The 18,073-nt window shown below is 34.2% G+C and overlaps 1 protein-coding gene across 2 annotated transcripts in view; it reads right to left on the reverse strand.

Moving 5' to 3' along the window:
* LOC125683226 (potassium channel subfamily T member 2-like) overlaps positions 1-18,073 on the reverse strand; it is a 78,814-nt gene that overhangs the window by 56,329 nt on the left and 4,412 nt on the right. The window contains exons 2-4 of one of the 2 annotated variants that reach the window (XM_056142134.1): positions 17,620-17,680; positions 15,488-15,868; positions 14,286-15,421 (exon numbers count right to left, since the gene is read on the reverse strand). In XM_056142134.1, the coding sequence (XP_055998109.1) occupies positions 14,286-14,318 (33 nt within the window). In that variant the 5' untranslated portion in view covers positions 14,319-15,421; positions 15,488-15,868; positions 17,620-17,680. Of the gene's footprint in view, positions 1-14,285; positions 15,422-15,487; positions 15,869-16,066; positions 16,227-17,619; positions 17,681-18,073 lie in introns of those variants that run through there. The other variant, XM_048924158.2, reaches the window with a different exon arrangement.

Consider the following 18,073-nt stretch of genomic DNA (forward strand, 5'->3'; position numbering starts at 1 on the left):
ATAGAGTAAACATTTTAGAAGATTTGTGGGGGATTCGATTTTACCGGAGGCGATTTGCCTAAACGCTCACCTGGACCTGAAAAAATGGATGCCAAAATTTTTCGCCGATTTCGGCGATTTTTGACCTTTGATCTCCAATATCTTTTTTCTTGCAAATATTTTGTTAAGACATGTAGAACAAAAGTTGTGCACATTTACGAGATCTTTTCGAAAATATCAAGATTTAGGGGCTAGCCCCTTAAATTAGGGATCTATAAGGGCTCAAAGTCTAGATCAAATATCTCAAAAATCGTTAATATTTTGGTATAAGTCAAAGAACAAAAAATGTTCATCTCAACAATCCAAATCTATTCATATAAAAATTTAGGTCATATGTTACGTAATAAGGGATTTTTTAAAAGGGCCAAAACCACAAATTTTTTACCCCTTGTATCTCGAAAACGACAAATATTTTGAAAAGCAATAAAGAACAAAAGTTGTTCAGAATGATGATCTGAACAATATGCATATTTAGTTTTTACCCTATGTGGCCCCGTTAGGGAGCTACAGTTTGGCCCCTAAAAATTACTTCTAGAAATAACTCGAGAACGGTAAAGAATTTCTAAATACTTGTTGAACAAAAAATGTTTGAAATGTCATGACCTTTCTTACGATATCAAGCAAAAGGGGCTGACCTTTAAAATTAGGGGCCCAGAAGGGTCCAAAGGTTTATGAGAATATCTCAGAAACTATTAATATTTTGTAATAAGTCATTGAAGCGGAAATGTTCATCTAAACGAGCTTGTTCTTATCAAATCAAAAAGTAGGTCATATGTTACGTAATAAGGGATTTTAAGGGCCAAAATCATAAATAATTGACGCCTCATATCTTGAAAATGACAAATATTTTGAAAAGCATTATTGAACAAAAGTTGTTCAGAATGATAATCTAAACAAAATGTACATTTCGTTTTTTCCCTATGTGGCCCCGTTAGGGAGCTACAGTTTGGCCCCTAAATATTTCTTGTAGAGATAACTCGAGAACGGTAAAGAATTTCTAAATACTTGTTGAGCAAAAAATGTTTAAAATGACAAGGCCTTTCTTACGATATCAAGCAAAACGGGCTGGCCCTTTAAATTAGGGGTTCAGAAGGGTCCAAATGTTTTTGAGAATATCTCAGAAACTATTAATATTTTACAATAAGTTGTAGAAGCGGAACTGTTCATTTCAACGAGCTTGATCTTATCAAATCAAAAAGTAGGTTATATGTTACGTAATTAGAGATTTTAAGGGCCAAAATCGTAAATATTTGACGCCTCATATCTTTAAAACGACATATTTTTTGAAAAGCATTATTGAACAAAAGTTGTTCAATGTGTCATAACCTATCGATCAATATCAAAAAATGGGTCTGTGGGCCTCATGGCTCGCCTGTAGAGTCGATTTTTGTCGATATCAGTCGATTTCAAAAACTTGTAACTGGTAAATATTTTGTAAGGACATATTGAACAAAAGTTGTTCAGTTTATCGAGATCTATCGATTGATATCAAGAAATAGGCCTATGGTCCTAATGGCTTGCCTGTAGAGTCGATTTTTTGTAGATATCGGTAGATCTCAATAACTTTTTACAGGTAAATATTTTGTAAAGACATATAGAACTAAAGTTGTTGAGTCTATAGAGGGCTAACAAATGACATCAAGAAATAGGCCCGCGGGCCTTATGGCTCGCCTGGAGAGTCGAATTTCAAACGAATTTCACCGCAACTTTGCTTCAGAAGCTTATGATATGAAAAATTGATTATATCTAAAGTGTCTTAAAGTCGGAAACTAAATTGGGACTCATTTGTCTTTCTTTTTTTTTTTTTAACTCCGAGTGCATCAACAAATCGGACGGAAGACCTACTCGTTGCTCGCAACGAGATCGTGTCTAGTTATTATTATGTTCCCCAAACAAAGTTTGGGAACATATTGTTTTTACTCTGTTTCTTATTAGGGTCTTCCGTCTTCAGCGGAAGACCCTTCTATTATTCTATTGTTGATTTTTCACTTTTCTTATTATTATTATTATTATTCTTTTTTTTTCTCCTTACCGATTTTTGTGCAGAAGATTTCTCGGAGATGGCTGGATCAATTTGCTTCAAATTTTCAGGATTGATGCGTTGCCATTTGAAGTTTGTACCGCCGTTTCAATTTTTGAAAAATCACTTCCGGTTGGAAGTTATCCCCCTTTTATCGATTTTCAGATGACCATTTTGTCCAGACAAAAACTCAAAAACGATAAAAGCTAGAGTGCTGAAATTTTCAGTGATGTTAGACGACATGTTGTAGTTGTGCACCTGGGTTTTCAAAATTTCCGGAAGCGCCTAGTATGGAAGCTCGGTAGGGGTCGAAAATGGAGTTTAAAAAAGTGTCTCATTTTTCTCCACGTTTTAAATCATAACTATTTACTCGTAAATATTTTGCTTAGACATATATAACAAAAGTTGTACAGTTTATTGAGATCTTTCGTGTCATATCAAGAAATGGGCCCATAGGCCTCATGGCTCACCTGAACCATTGAATTTCTGTTACAATGATTAACTTTTTTCTCACGAAACTTTTGATAAGACATGTAGAATAAAAGTTGTTCAGGTTTGCAAGATCTATCTAATGATATCAAAAACTAGGCCTCAGGGCGTCATGGCTCGCCTGAACAGTCGAATTTGTATCACAATTAATAACATTAATAACTTTTTTCTCGAGAAACTTTTGACAAGACATGTAGAACAAAAGTTGTTCAGTTTCGCAAGGGTTAACTAACGATGTTAATAAATAGGCCTGCGGGTGTCATGGCTCACCTGAACAGTTGGGTTATTGTTGCAATCTATAACATTTTTGTCAAGAAACTTTTAATAAGACATCTTGAACAAAAGTTGTTCAGTTTTGCAAGATCTTTCGAACAACATCATGAGAAAGGCCAACGGGCCTCATGGCTCGCCTGAACAATTTGATCAGTGTCACAATTACTAACTTTTTTCTCGAGAATCTTTTGATAAGACATGTAGAACAAAAGTTGTTCAGTTTTGCAAGATCTTTCAAACGATATCAAGAAAAAGGCCCAGGGGCCTTATGACTCGCCTTAACAGTGATAAATGTCGCATAACGTTATACTCGTAAATATTTTTTTTAGACATATATAACAAAAGTTGTACAGTTTATTGAGATCTTTCGTGCCGTATCAAAAAATGGACCCATGGGCCTCATGGCTCGCCTGAACCATTGAATTTCTGTTACAATGATTAACTTTTTCCTCACGAAACTTTGATAAAACAAGTAGAATAAAAGTTGTTCAGTTTTGCAAGATCTATCTAATGATATCAAAAAATAGGCCTACGGGCGTCATGGCTCGCCTGAACAGTCAAATTTGTATCACAATTAATAACATTAATAACTTTTTTCTCGAGAAACTTTTGATAAGATATGTAGAACAAAAATTGTTCAGATTCGCAAGCGTTACTAACGATGTTAAGAATAAGGCCTGCGGGTCTCATGGCTCACCTGAACAGTTGGGTTATTGTTGTAATATATAACATTTTAGTCAAGAAACTTTTAATGAGACATCTAGAGCAAAAGTTGTTCAGTTTTGCAAGATGTTTCGAACAACATCATGAAAAAGGCGAACGGGCCTCATGGCTCGCCTGAAGAGTTTGATTAGTGTCACAATCAATAGCTTTTTTCTGGAGAAACTTTTGATAAAACATGTAGACCAAAAGTTGTTCAGGTTTGCAATATCTTTCAAACGATATCAAGAAAAAGGCCCACGGGCCTTATGACTCGCCTTAACAGTCTGATAAATGTTGCAATCAATAACTTTTTTCTTAAGAAAATTTCCATAGGACATGTAGAACAAAATTTGTTCAATTTTGCGAGATATATCTAGAATGATATAAAAAAAAAAATAGGCCTCCGGGCGGCATGACTCGCCTGATCAGTCGAATCTGTATCACAGTAAATAACATTATTAACTTTTTTCTCGAAAAAAAGCTGACCCCTTTAATAAGTTGCCGAGAGGTAGAGAGAGTCTTTAATTTATAACATTTAAATGATCAATATTTGTAAAACATTACCAAAGCTAAATTGTCCGTCTAGACAATATATTTGTATCATTATTTATGAACGAAAATGTCAGTCAAATTCTTATCTAATCACATCTAAATTTGGACGGAAGACCCACTCGTTGCTCGCAACGAGATCGAATCTAGTTATTATTATTATTCTTTTTCTCCGGTACTTTTTTGTCCGGTAGTGTTCTCAGAAACTACAAAAGGGATCGATATGAAACTTTCCAGGATGATAGTATAGCGTTTGTAGATGTGCATAGTGATAGTCATTTTGTCTTCACGTGCATGCACGTGCGCGCACGTGCACTGCAATTTTGGTACAAAAAATGGAAAATCAGAATATTAAAGGGATCGATATGAAACCTAAATAGGATGGTAGTATATCATTTGTAGATATCAAAAATGATATTTATTTTGTCTACACGCGCACGAATGTGCGTGCACGTGCATTACAAAATTTGTACTCTAACTTTGGAATCAGTCTAACTTTTTTGTTGTTCATTGAAATGGCTTGATATTCATATCATAGGTAGATATTGAGACCCTTAACTGATTTGCATGGTCAAAATTACCAATTTGCACGCGCATGCACGTGCGCTTCATTTTGATTGGATAGTACTAAAACGTCTGTAACTATCTTATTTATGAAGCGAATGAGATGATATTCACAGCATACGTAGACAATATGTGTATCTATATTTTGGTGTAATAAAAAATGCCAACGTACACGCGCATGCGCGTGCAACGTTTTTCAAATGTTCAATATTTAAAGAACGATAACGTTTTTGTTTTTCATCAAATTCTATTGATATTAGGGATTTAGATGTGTCTTGGTACTCCTTACAAATTGCTGTGGTTAGAATTACTGCTCAGCACGTGCATGCACGTGTGCTAAATTCTGATTGGATGATTTTGAAATCGCTATAACTTTCTTATATGTGGTGGAAAGGTTATGAAATTCATACTGTGGGTATATGATACAAATGCCTGTTGAACGACATAAACAAAAATTCGGAATCATACACGCGTGCGCGTGTATGCACGTGCAACGCTTTCTTTCATTTCTTGGTACTGAAATGACCATATTGAACGTACTACATGTAATTAAAGGATAAAATAAAATGATTTTTTCCTATAGATTCACAAGGACATCACTTTTTAATTGGGAGAGGTTTGGGGAACATCTGTAACGGTCCCCGTTACAATTAGAACTAGTTATTATTATTATTATTATTCTTTTTCTCCGGTACTTTTTTGTCCGGTAGTGTTCTCAGAAACTACAAAAGGGATCGATATGAAACTTTCCAGGATGATAGTATAGCGTTTGTAGATGTGCATAGTGATAGTCATTTTGTTTGCACGTGCATGCACGCGCGCGCACGTGCATTGCAATTTTGGTACAAAAAATGGAAAATCAGAATATTGAAGGAAGCGATATAAAACCTAAATAGGATGATAGTATATCATTTGTACATATGAAAAATAATAGTTATTTTGCCAGCACGCGCACGTATGCGCGTGCACGCGCATTACAAAATTTGTACGCTAACTTTGGAATCAGTCTAACTTTTTTGTTGTTCATTGAAATGGCTTGAAATTCATATCATAGGTAGATATTGAGACCCTTAACTGATTTACATAGTCAAAATTACCAATTTGCACGCGCATGCACGTGCGCTTCATTTTGATTGGATAATGCTAAAACGTTTGTAACTATCTTATTTATGAAGCGAATGAGATGATATTCACAGCATATGTAGACAATATGTGTATCTATATGTTGGTGTAACAAAAAATGCCAACGCACACGCGCATGCGCGTGCAACGTTTTTTAAATGTTCAATTTTTAAAGGACGATAACGTTTTTGTTTTTCATCAAATTCTATTCATATTAGGGGTTTAGATGTATCTTGGTACTCCTTACAAATTGCTGTGGTTAGAATTACTGCTCAGCACGTGCATGCACGTGTGCTGATTTCTGATTGGACGATTTTAAAATCGCTATAACTTCCTTATATTTGGTGGAAACGTTATGAAATTCATACTGTGGGTATATGATACAAAAGCCTGTTGAACGACATCAACAAAAATTCGGAATCATACACGCGTGCGCGTGTATGCACGTGCAACGCTTTCTTTCATTTCTTGGTACTGAAATGACCATATTGAACGTACTACATGTAATTAAAGGCTAAAATAAAATGATTTTTTCCTATAGATTCACAAGGACATCACTTTTTAATTGGGGGAGGTTTGGGGAACATCTGTAACGGTCCCCGTTACAATTAGAACTAGTTTGTTTTTGAGGTGCACATCATGCCTCATCATGCCTCATGCATTAAAAGAAATGCATATACTTTCTTTTAGAGGAAAAGTTATAATAATGTCAAAAATTTATTCAAATTCCAATATTTAAAATGCAGTAATATAGCAAATAAGACATCACACTGGGAGATGGGGAGATTTGTGTGCATAGTCTCCTTTTGTTTCAAATAAATATAAAACATCTAGTCCATAAAAAAGTTGAGTTGTGACTTTAAACCAGTGGTTTTTACAAATGTTTAAGGGGAAAATATTACATGTATCCTAACAATTATAACAGGTATCAATGCTTTGGAAGACCATTTTGTTTTTACCCTCAATTTACGTTTAACTTACAGGAATATTTCACACAAATGAAAATGTTGCAAACTATAACCAAGGTTTTCAAAATTTGCAAGGTTTACCCCAAAAATGCATTTTTAAAAGTTAAAACAGTAAATGCAGAGCAAGATCCAAACTTGTCACCCAGACATAAAAAGCTGACGTTGTAACTGACTGTGCTATGTGTATTATGCAGTTAAATGTTGATGGAAATAGAATTAATTTTTTTTTAAAGTAGAGGTTAATCTTATTTCTAAAGGAAGTAAACCACATAATGGAGGTGTCCTCCTATTTAATACCACCTAATTAAAAAACAAGTGAAGAAAAACAGATAATGGTCGGATTTCCTTCCATAAATGTATATTAAAGAGGTTCGCACCTAACCTAAGATTTGGAGTAATGTCAATTTTTTGAGAAGTGTATTTTTGATTTCTACATTGAAGGAGACAGGAAATTAAAAAGAAAAAGTGGGGTCACAATGCTCATTATTGAGCTACAGTATTCTAAACATGACTTTTTTGCACTTAGAATTTATTCAATTAAACTTCATTTGTCGGATGGTGTCAACACAACATAAGCAACATAAATCAATCATTGCATAAAATAGGTACATATAATCATGTCTTGTAACACTACAGATAACCAAAAAAAATTAATACTACCCATGGAAATAAATAATGATCTTTTTGCACCTGATATACGAAAAATTCATGATATCAAACTTGAGAGTTTAAAAGGACATATTAGGAGTAATGTCAATTTCTAAAATTTCACATAATTTTCAAGGTCTTGTCCTAAAATTTAAAATGGAACCAAGAAAGTGGGGGTTATAGAGACCATATCTTTAAATTATTGGCGAAAATACTGAATTTTTATACAAAATTTCAATTAAAATTAATTTAAAAAATTTTAAGAATCGGTGTTCTGTTTGAAAAAAATATATCAACTAAATTAATAAATTACAATACTTGAACTAGCTACAAGTCTCAACTACTTGCATCATAAATCATAAAGCTGAAATACACGTATAGATCGAAGTATAAAAATAGAAGATTTGTTGTATGAGACAGAAACTACAATATAATGCAGATGTAACTTTTTGATTAATCAATCCTTCTGCCACAAAATATAATCCCTGCCACACCCTTTCAAAATTAGAATTGACACAAATTTTTCAACTGGATAGGGTTCAGTAATAGATGTGTAATATGTTTGCACCAATGGGATCGGTATTGAACCAGTAAATACTTAGTTGTAGCATCCTGCGCAGTTGTGCTCAAAAGCTCCGGACCTAACTTCATTAATACATGTAAATTGGATGCTGTAAAAGAAAAACCCAGAAAGTGGTAAACGGAATTATTGCAAAAAAGAAAAAGTCAGAGCAAGCTAGCTCATATACCCCATGCTCCAACATCGCTTGACAATGCCTCACATAATGAATGGTAATGCTATGCATTAATGCACGAACAGGAAAGGCAGGCTCAAAATTCTAAGTTCAAAAGGGGCATAACTCCTAGATTAATTGATTGATTTTATATTGCTCGAGAATATTTCACTAAAATGGAGATGTCACCATTGCAGGTGAAGAGCTGCAAAATTTAGGCCTATGCTCAGCGCTTATGGCCTTTAAGCAAGGAGGGATCTTTATCGTTCCACCTGCTGTGCCACAGGACCTCGGTTTTTGTGGTCTCCTCCGAAGGACCATCCCATTTAGTCACCTCTTACGACAAGCAAGGGGTACCGAGGGCCTATTCTAACAAAGATCCCCATGGGACCATAACTCCTAGAGAAATTATTGAATCAGAATTTACTGGAAATATGCACATCTACACAATGTGTCTTTATAAACTACAAAGCTCCACAAAATTCTGTTGAGCGGTCTCAGAGAAGGTGCGCTGAAAAGAACAAGACAGACAGGCTCGAAATTCTAAGTTCAAAAGGGACATAACTCTCACAAAAATTAATGAATCAGAATTTCATGAGAATATGCACATCTACACAGTGTGTCCTTATTAACTACAAAGTTTCACGAAATTCTGTTGAGCAGTCTCAGAGGAGTTACGCTGACAAAAAAAGGAATGACAGACTGACTGACTGACTGATGGACAGGTAAAAAACATACCCCAGTCCGAAACTCGTTGCATGGGATATAGTTACATCTACAAAAAGCAATTTTTGATCTCTTAAAAAAACTTCTGGTATATCTTTTTTACTTTTGTAAAGTGACATACAATCACATGATTGATATTGTAATATAATGTCTGTAATATATACGTCCTAAATTTTAATACAAGTATCATAAGATTTTACATGTTTGCACCTGATACTCATTATGTTGGTTATAGTACATGTAATTGCAAAGCAGATTGAAATAAACTTCAGAAACTACAATTTCAATCCAATGTTTTCATGGTCATCGGCGCTGAATCATATCTGCCCTTTACATTGTGACGTCAAGAGGTTTGACTGTAACTACGATGACAGTCACGAACGCTGTAGACTTCCAATCTTGCCCATTAATGTTCCAGTCTTAAAACATCTATATACAAGGTGTACCTGTCACATTTTAATTGCACATGCATTCACAATTATACAGAAATTACAGTCCAACACAATGTAAAACACCTTTAATTGCATCAGTTATCAGTGCAATTTCCCTGTGAACGTTAGTTAATCTGTTAGCACGGATTGAGTTTAAGGTTGAGGTTACCCACAAAATAACCGCTAAAATTTTTGTTACCCATGAATATTGACCCCTACCCACCCCTGAACAATGATGATTCCTATGGAAAGCCAAAGGGTTCAATATTCTATCTTTGTAATTATGTATTTGTTGTTCCTAAATGCGCCATCAGTTCAATGTAAATAGAAAAATGTTTTTAATAATCGTTATCTTGACATTTGTAGTGCATAACGGTATATTCGTCATTTGAATTGCGTAAGATGTAAATGTAATATATGTTTGTGTAGATGCATAACAAGTGAATGCATTATTTATTTAATGTAAATTTGAAATTGGATCTTCGTCTTCCGTAGTTGAGCATTTGCACATTGTAGTTTGTTAAGCCTATGTGAGTTGTGGTAAATGTGTTTTGGTAATCTGTCCGATGTTAGTTCGACATCCGTATTTGCGCAATTCAACATCTGTAAATTGTTCTACCAATATGACGACAGAGGGCGCGCGCTACATCGTATCTTTTGGGAAACAGACTATAGAATCATATAGGACTAGCACACTCAACATTAACCGGTTGGTGCTAAAAGTCGTTGAAAATGTGCTGCTGAAGTAGTTTGATTTAAACAAACAGTGTATGCCATTTAGTAACCATATACAACCAGGGACGTTACATTTATTTGTGCGAGACCAAGAACTCTTGTACATATTTGCTTTGATTGAGATTGATTTTCGTTTTCGCGCCCCTTCCCCACCATTTTTGCATTGCTGTCACTGAAATATATAATTCATAATATTAAATAGTTAATATGTACATTGCCAATGAATGGGTAAAAATTCTAAAACACGCAAAAACTATTCTCGGAAAGTTGGGGGGGGGGGGGGGGGGGCTAAACCAACAAAAAAATTCTACGTCGTTTGGGGGGGGTTTGTTATTATGTCTATTACGTCTATCTTTGCAAAAAAAGTGTGGGGGGGGGGGAGAGCCTAAACCCCTCCCTAGCCCCCCCCCCCTCGGTTCTGACGCTTATGGGTTTTATATTTGTAAACAAAGTGAATCAGTTATCATTTACCAGTTGTTTTCATTAAATGACAGCCAACCTTGAATGTAACATATTTAAAGTTTTTATGTAATAGACCAGTCAGGCTATTTTTCCATAATTTCTACTAGGCCAGGCCATAAAACCAGTAGCTTGAGCCATGGCCTAGATTTGAATTTTACATTATTTCCACAAGCACTTGTTTCGTATCTGATCACCCCCCTTCTTTTTCTCTCCACAAGATAGCTAACTCAATTTCAGACACCCCAATTTCAAAACTCCTATTTTTGTTAACAAGAGCAACGCCAACGTGGCATAATACGCCCGTAGATTTTGCTCAAGGAAAACATATTTTAGTGGGATTCATATTTTAGTGAAGTTAGCACTTTCCTCTGTGAGCTAATTCATTATTATGCTTGTAGAAATGGATATCAAGATATAAAGAGGGATAGCCTTAGAATGCGCTACTTCATAAATATGCTAACGGTTCGGTTTGTATCCTGCCCACAAGGTTTTCCTAATAAGTGATACTACGACCTTGACCTTTGACCTTGAAAAACAATAGGCATCTTCCTCTCACCATGGTGATCAAATATACCAAGTTGTAATATCCTGGAGCTTACGGTTCGGTTTGTATCCTGCCCACAAGGTTTTCCTAATAAGTGATACTACGACCTTGACTTTTGACCTTGAAAAACAATAGGCATCTTCCTCTCATCATGGTGATCAAATATACCAAGTTATAATATCCTGGAGCTTACGGTTCAGTTTGTATCCTGCCCACAAGGTTTTCCTAATAAGTGATACTACGACCTTGACCTTTGACCTTGAAAAACGATAGGCACTTTCCTCTCATCATGATGATCAAATATACCAAGTTATAATATCCTGGAGCTTACGGTTCAGTTTGTATCCTGCCCACAAGGTTTTCCTAATAAGTGATACTACAACCTTGACCTTTGACCTCTGACTTTGAAACACAATAGGCACCTTTCTCTCATCATGATGATCAAATATACCAAGTTATAATATCCTGGAGCTTACGGTTCGGTTTGTATCCTGCCCACAAGGTTTTCCTAAAAAAGTGATACTACGACCTTGAACCTTGAAAAACAATAGGCATCTTCCTCTCATCAGACAGACAGACAGATGGACAGACGGACGACGCCATACCATAATACGTCCCATCTTCGACGGGCGTATAAAAATAGGCATCTTCCTTTCATCATGGTGATCAAATATACCAAGTTATAATATCCAGGAGCTTACGGTTCGGTTTGTATCCTGCCCACAAGGTTTTCCTAAAAAGTGATACTACGACCTTGACCTTTGACCTTGAAAAACAATAGGCATCTTCCTCTCATCATGGTGATCAAATGTACCAAGTTGTAAAGTCCTAGGGCTTATGGTTCAGTTTGTATCCTGCCCACAAGGTCCGGACAGACGGACGACGCCATACCATAATATGTCCCGTCTTCAACGGGCGTATAAAAATGTATCATTAATCAATATTACTGGGGGTATTTTGATATAGTTTAATTTGAGATACTTTTCTCTTGTCAAAAAAATTGTTCCAGTTGTCCTCTGTCAAGCCTCTTTATTGTAAAACACTCATTTTGTCTGTTTAAAGCAGAGAAAGAAACATTATCTTTTTATTTGATAGTCTAGCTGTTAGAGGTTTTATAAACCTTGTTGGCCACATATAGAGTCCTTGTACATATATGTAAATATACACTTCCTAGACTCTAAATATTTAGAGGATGTAGAAGTATTCTTGCACTTAATTTTTTACTCAAAGCAAACACGAGAATAGAGGGGAAACAACTGAAAATCCCAATGATACAGTTAATTACACTAAAAAAGAGTAACAATTCCATTTTTAGTGTAACAATTGCCCTGTTAGGGAATTGTGTCCAACCTTTTAAACAGTCGTAGTGATGAACCATCGGAATATTTTTTCATGATTGATTATCAGTATAATCGGACGCACTATAATTGATTAATAATCGATTAATTTCAAGTATTAAATTTGTTTATTATTGAATGAAGAATGAATTGGTAAAAAATTTGGGGTGATTTCTGAAATGCATTTTTGATGTATTTTTTATCATTGGATTCATTTATCAATTTAATACTTATGAATTAGTTACATTCACAGAAAATAAATCAAGAAAGCATGAGAATAAATTACTTTAAGTTATATTTTGATTAATCGATTATCAAAAATTTTAATAGATTATCTATAATCGGGGGCCATTTCGATTAGATAATCGAATTTTTCTATTAATCAGTACATCGGAGGAGGAGAAACTCTACTTATGATAAACAGAAGGAATGAAACTCATAGTAAAAATATGGAATTGCTTATCAAAATATCTTCCTTGCACAAAATAATTTACCTCGGACTTCGAAAGGCCGGGAAAATAATAGCTCCGAGGGAATGTCACATAAACTGGTCCTCCAATATGATTCTATAGTCTGTTTCCCAAAAGATTCGTCATAATGGTAAAACAACGAACAAATGTTGAAATGCAGTAAACGAATGAGCAAATTCGAATGTCAAACTATCATCGGATGGATTACCAATTTTTTTTACTGTAACTCGCAACTGCAATGTGCAAATGCTCAAATACGGATGACGAAGATCTAATTTCAAATTTACATTGAATAAATAATGCATTCACTTGTTACGCATCTACACAGACATTACATTCCTTACATCTTACGACATTCAAATAACGAATATACCGTTATGTATTACAAATGTCAAGATAACGATTAACATTTCTCTATTTTACATTGAACCAATGGCGCATTTAGTAACAACAAATACATAATTACAAAGATAGAATATTGAACTCCTTGGCTCTCCATAGATTCCACAATAAAGATAGAATATTGAACTCTTTGGCTCTCCATAGACTCCACAATATAGATAGAATATTGAACTGTTTGGCTCTCCATAGATTCCACAATATACATGTAATTTTGATTTTTTTTTCTCCATCCCCTGAACAAAGATGGTGTATCTGTAATTAAACCTATCATCAGCAGTTAGTGTGTAATTCAGCAACCAATAAACTACATTTCCCTCTTTATATAATAATAATACCATATTTATATAGCACCTTTTTCATACACTCTGTTTGCTCAAAGGTGCTTTACAAATGCAATGCATATATACCTTACAACAGAATTTTATACACATTATAATACATAGAAAATAAATAAAACATTTAAAAGTAATAAAGGCTTTATCACATGTAAAGAGTCTGTAGCTGTACTTATCCCAATTGTACATATAAAACATGAAAACACAAGATACCATAAATATGCTAGATAAGATTTCAGGGCGTATTAAAATAATAATAATGAAATACACACATGCACACACAGCATATAATGTCTCAGGTATAATACATTAAAACATAGAATTCTTTTAATGCATTAATTTAAAACAACGTTAAATTATGAACAACTGTTTTGAAAGAAATCCAAAAGTTTGTATGCAGCGGTCAGGATAAGTGTTTGCAACAGAAATTGTGTAATACACTTCATGATAACAAGGTGATTGATTGCATGGTTAATATTTTTGTTGAGCGTTTCAAAAATTGTTCTCTTACATAAATACACAGACTAAACTAATCTATAAACCATCAATCATTTCCAATTTAAAATGGAAATTTCAAGAAACGTGAAATAAAAAACAAGCAAGTTTTAAAATTACCTGTGGAAAGTTTGAGAAAAATTTATCAATGATCAAAGTCATTTGGGAGAGATGAAATACCCTGTAGGCATAAAGACATAATGTAATAAACAATATTGAGATAAATTGTAAATATCCTACCAGTAAAAAATTCCATCTTTTTAACATGTCCATTCTTAAAACCTAGACAAATGATCACTGGTAGTAACATGACAAAACATCATTAAAGGCAAATTTATCTTCTTAAAATGCAATACACCATTATGGTCTGAAAAGGGTTCTGGTGGTCTGGTGGTCTATGAAAAGTGTTCTGACAACCTGGTGATAATACAGTGAAATTTGCCTAGCCAGACATGAATTATGGGTAATCTAACAGAATTTTTTAGAGGGTGTGTGTGTGTGATTAACACATCAAGAATACCTGGATGAGGGCATGTTTTACTAGAAATGAAATAACATCATTAAATCTCAAGGACCACACTCTTAACTTTCCAACAGTAGTATTATCTAACCTACTCAAATGACCTTCAAGACCAAATTTGATATCTTTACAAATTGTAATGACAGCCATTTCCTTATGAATGCACTGCAGTTGTAAACAATGTGCGTATGAATCTTGATAAATATAGTACGTCTATTTCAACGGCTGGGAATTCCAACAGATATTAAAGCACAATGTAAATATAAAAATAAATTACATTTTTGAAAATACATGAGGAATAAGAAGGGTGAGGCTTTACGCCGACATACTTTCATCAAGCATGTTAGCATATGCCAGCATGAAGCATCACAATTCATACCCCTCATATATTTAGTACAAGAATGAAATTCATTTCTTCAATATACTTTGAATATACACAACAGCTATCTGCATTACATGTACCTGGTAATTAATGATAGTACATGTACCTGGTAATTAATGATAGTACATGTACCTGGTAATGATAGTACATGTACCTGGTAATGATAGTACATGTACCTGGTAATTAATGATAGTACATGTACCTGGTAATGATAGTACGTGTACCTGGTAATTAATGATAGTACACGTACCTGGTAATTAATGATAGTACATGTACCTGGTAGTGATTAAGTACATGTACCTGGTAATTAATGATAGTACATGTACCTGGTAATTAATGATAGTACATGTACCTGGTAATGATAGTACATGTACCTGGTAATGATAGTACACATACCTGGTAATTAATGATAGTACATGTACCTGGTAATTAATGATAGTACGTGTACCTGGTAATTAATGATAGTACGTGTACCTGGTAATGATAGTACGTGTACCTGGTAATGATAGTACGTGTACCTGGTAATGATAGTACGTGTACCTGGTAATGATAGTACGTGTACCTGGTAATGATAGTACGTGTACCTGGTAATGATAGTACATGTACCTGGTAATGATACCTAGTAGATGTATGTAGATGGTTTGATATATCACTAAATCCTGAGGACAATATGTACACACACACACACACACACACATGTAAATTACCTGTTGTTGGTATATAGTCACAGGTGTGATATCACTAAATCCTAAGGACTGTACACACACACATATGTAAATTACCTGCTGTTGGTAGTCACAGGTGTGATATCACTAAATCATGAGGACTGTACACATTTGCTACACCAATAAGGAGTCTACATGATGAATTCCAATATTTCACTCTGTATGACATCTTCCCTAAGTCATCCTGCTTATACACCTGTAAGGTAATATCAACTCATATATATAAACTTAGATCTATTCCGGTCTGGATCAGAATTTATCACAATGAAGATCACCACTGATCATTTACTCCATGAATGAATATATATACACATTTTGAGAATTACATCCAAATTTTTCCCACCAAGTGTCACATTGACTTCACAACTTCTATCATTCAGCCCTCAATACACACCTAGTACAGTTAGATACCTATGTAGTTCATGCTTCTTTAACCTGGCAGGCATTTGAATAATTTTACATTTGACTTCCCAGAGAGGTCAATGGTGGACCTTACAAATGTATGTGAAGTGCTAGCCTCTCTTACGGCTCTGCCTTACACACGTTACAATACTTAAAATGTTCAGCTACAATTTTGTATTTATAATTAGACATTTAGAACAACTGACGCACTTAAATGCTTAAAAGTAGAATTACGTGCTTAAACACACTGAAATAAGAAGTGTTTATCCAGTCACAGTGTAATTCATTCATTGATGTACACAACTTTCCTGAATGCCACTTTTTTTTTCTTTTTGTGATAAGACATCTAACAGGGATGTTATAAAAATTACTTGAAACTAATTACAGCCACAACATACATAAAATGTCATTTAACACATCAGCTATTTAGATAACAGGAAATACCATGAACCCTTAGTCTATTACTAAGTCATAGCTGTTTAAAAATTACTAACATCGGCAAAACACATTTAGATGTCTTACATGCACATGAGATATTGTATCACATACAACAATGCCTGTAAATTGTACTAATTGTATCCGCAGTAGCTTTGAAATTTATACACATCAATTTTCTTGAACTTAAAGATGATAGATGACAATTGAAGGCCCTGCAAGAGATCCTGTTTTTAAGCTGTACTGTACACCTGTAACAAGATGCATGCATGCTTTTGGGTCAAAATGTAGCACATGTATTTACATGTACATTGCCTATGTTTTTGTCTTCAATATTTTTACTTAATGAAATGATAGCCATTTCCTCATGAATGTGAACAATATGTGTATAAATCTTGATGAATATAGTATGACCATTATAACAGCTTGGAATTCCGACAGAAATGAAAGTAAAATGTAAATAAAAAATTTCATTTTAGAAAACCACATGAGAGCATGAACTGCAATGCTTCAGGCCAGCACACTTTTTATGAGCTAACGCGCCTCATGAAGTACGCACATGTACGCTGGCGTGAGCTTGAGCATGCAGTTCATATCTTCATTTAAATTTCAAAAATGAAATCTATTTCTTAAAATGATGCATGGGAATTGCAATAGCAACACATACCTGTATCAAATTATCAATATGATATAATAATTATCCAGGACTAATAATGAAAAATTAGACTGTTGATTAATGTCTAAACATATTAAAGGTCAATATTTCTATTACATAGTATGTAAATTTCAGCTTTATAAGTCCAACACGTCCAATGAGAGCATGTATTTACACATGTGGTGTACTTTCATTGGACTTTGGTTATAAAGCTGGAATCATGTTAATACAGATGTTTCATTATGACTCAAGTATTTAATTATAAAAATAATATGCCGTGTGTAATAATTAGCTGTGACAGTTTGTGTCATATTTATCAAATTCTCAAGGAGATTAGACTCATTGCCCTTATTTATATAATGAATGTGTAAGTAGGTTAATTTAAAGCAATATATATTCATACTATCATGGCTAAGTTAAACTGTCATGTTATGTAAATCTACCAGGCAGCTCACCGACAAATGGTTTGAATGGAGATTCAGAGGGCCTGGGTCTGGTCTGCAGCATTTACCCTTCCTTTTACATATAATTAAATATAAACTTTATATATTTAACTTCAACTAATTACATGTAGGATAACAGCTCCATGTAAATTCTCTATCATTAGTTCACATTAGTACTTGTAAATTGACAATCTTGCAGCCTCTGACATTTTCATAAAACTCGGAAATGTTTGTATTTTCTCAACATGCTTTTAAAATAACCCTTTACTTAACCGTGAAGAAATTTAATGATTTGAGAACAAACAATATTATGTGTTGACCAGTCTCTTTACTGCCTTTAAGTTTAGAACCCAATACTTTTGTCTGACTTGTAAATCAACAAGGGAAATGATCATGCTGCAAAATATGCCCATCCAATATAATTTATTAATGCAGTGAGTACTAATCAAAGTCAGAAAGGATTAAT

Source organism: Ostrea edulis, chromosome 6 (genome assembly GCF_947568905.1).
Source record: "Ostrea edulis chromosome 6, xbOstEdul1.1, whole genome shotgun sequence".
In the NCBI taxonomy this organism is placed as follows: Eukaryota; Metazoa; Mollusca; class Bivalvia; order Ostreida; family Ostreidae; genus Ostrea; species Ostrea edulis.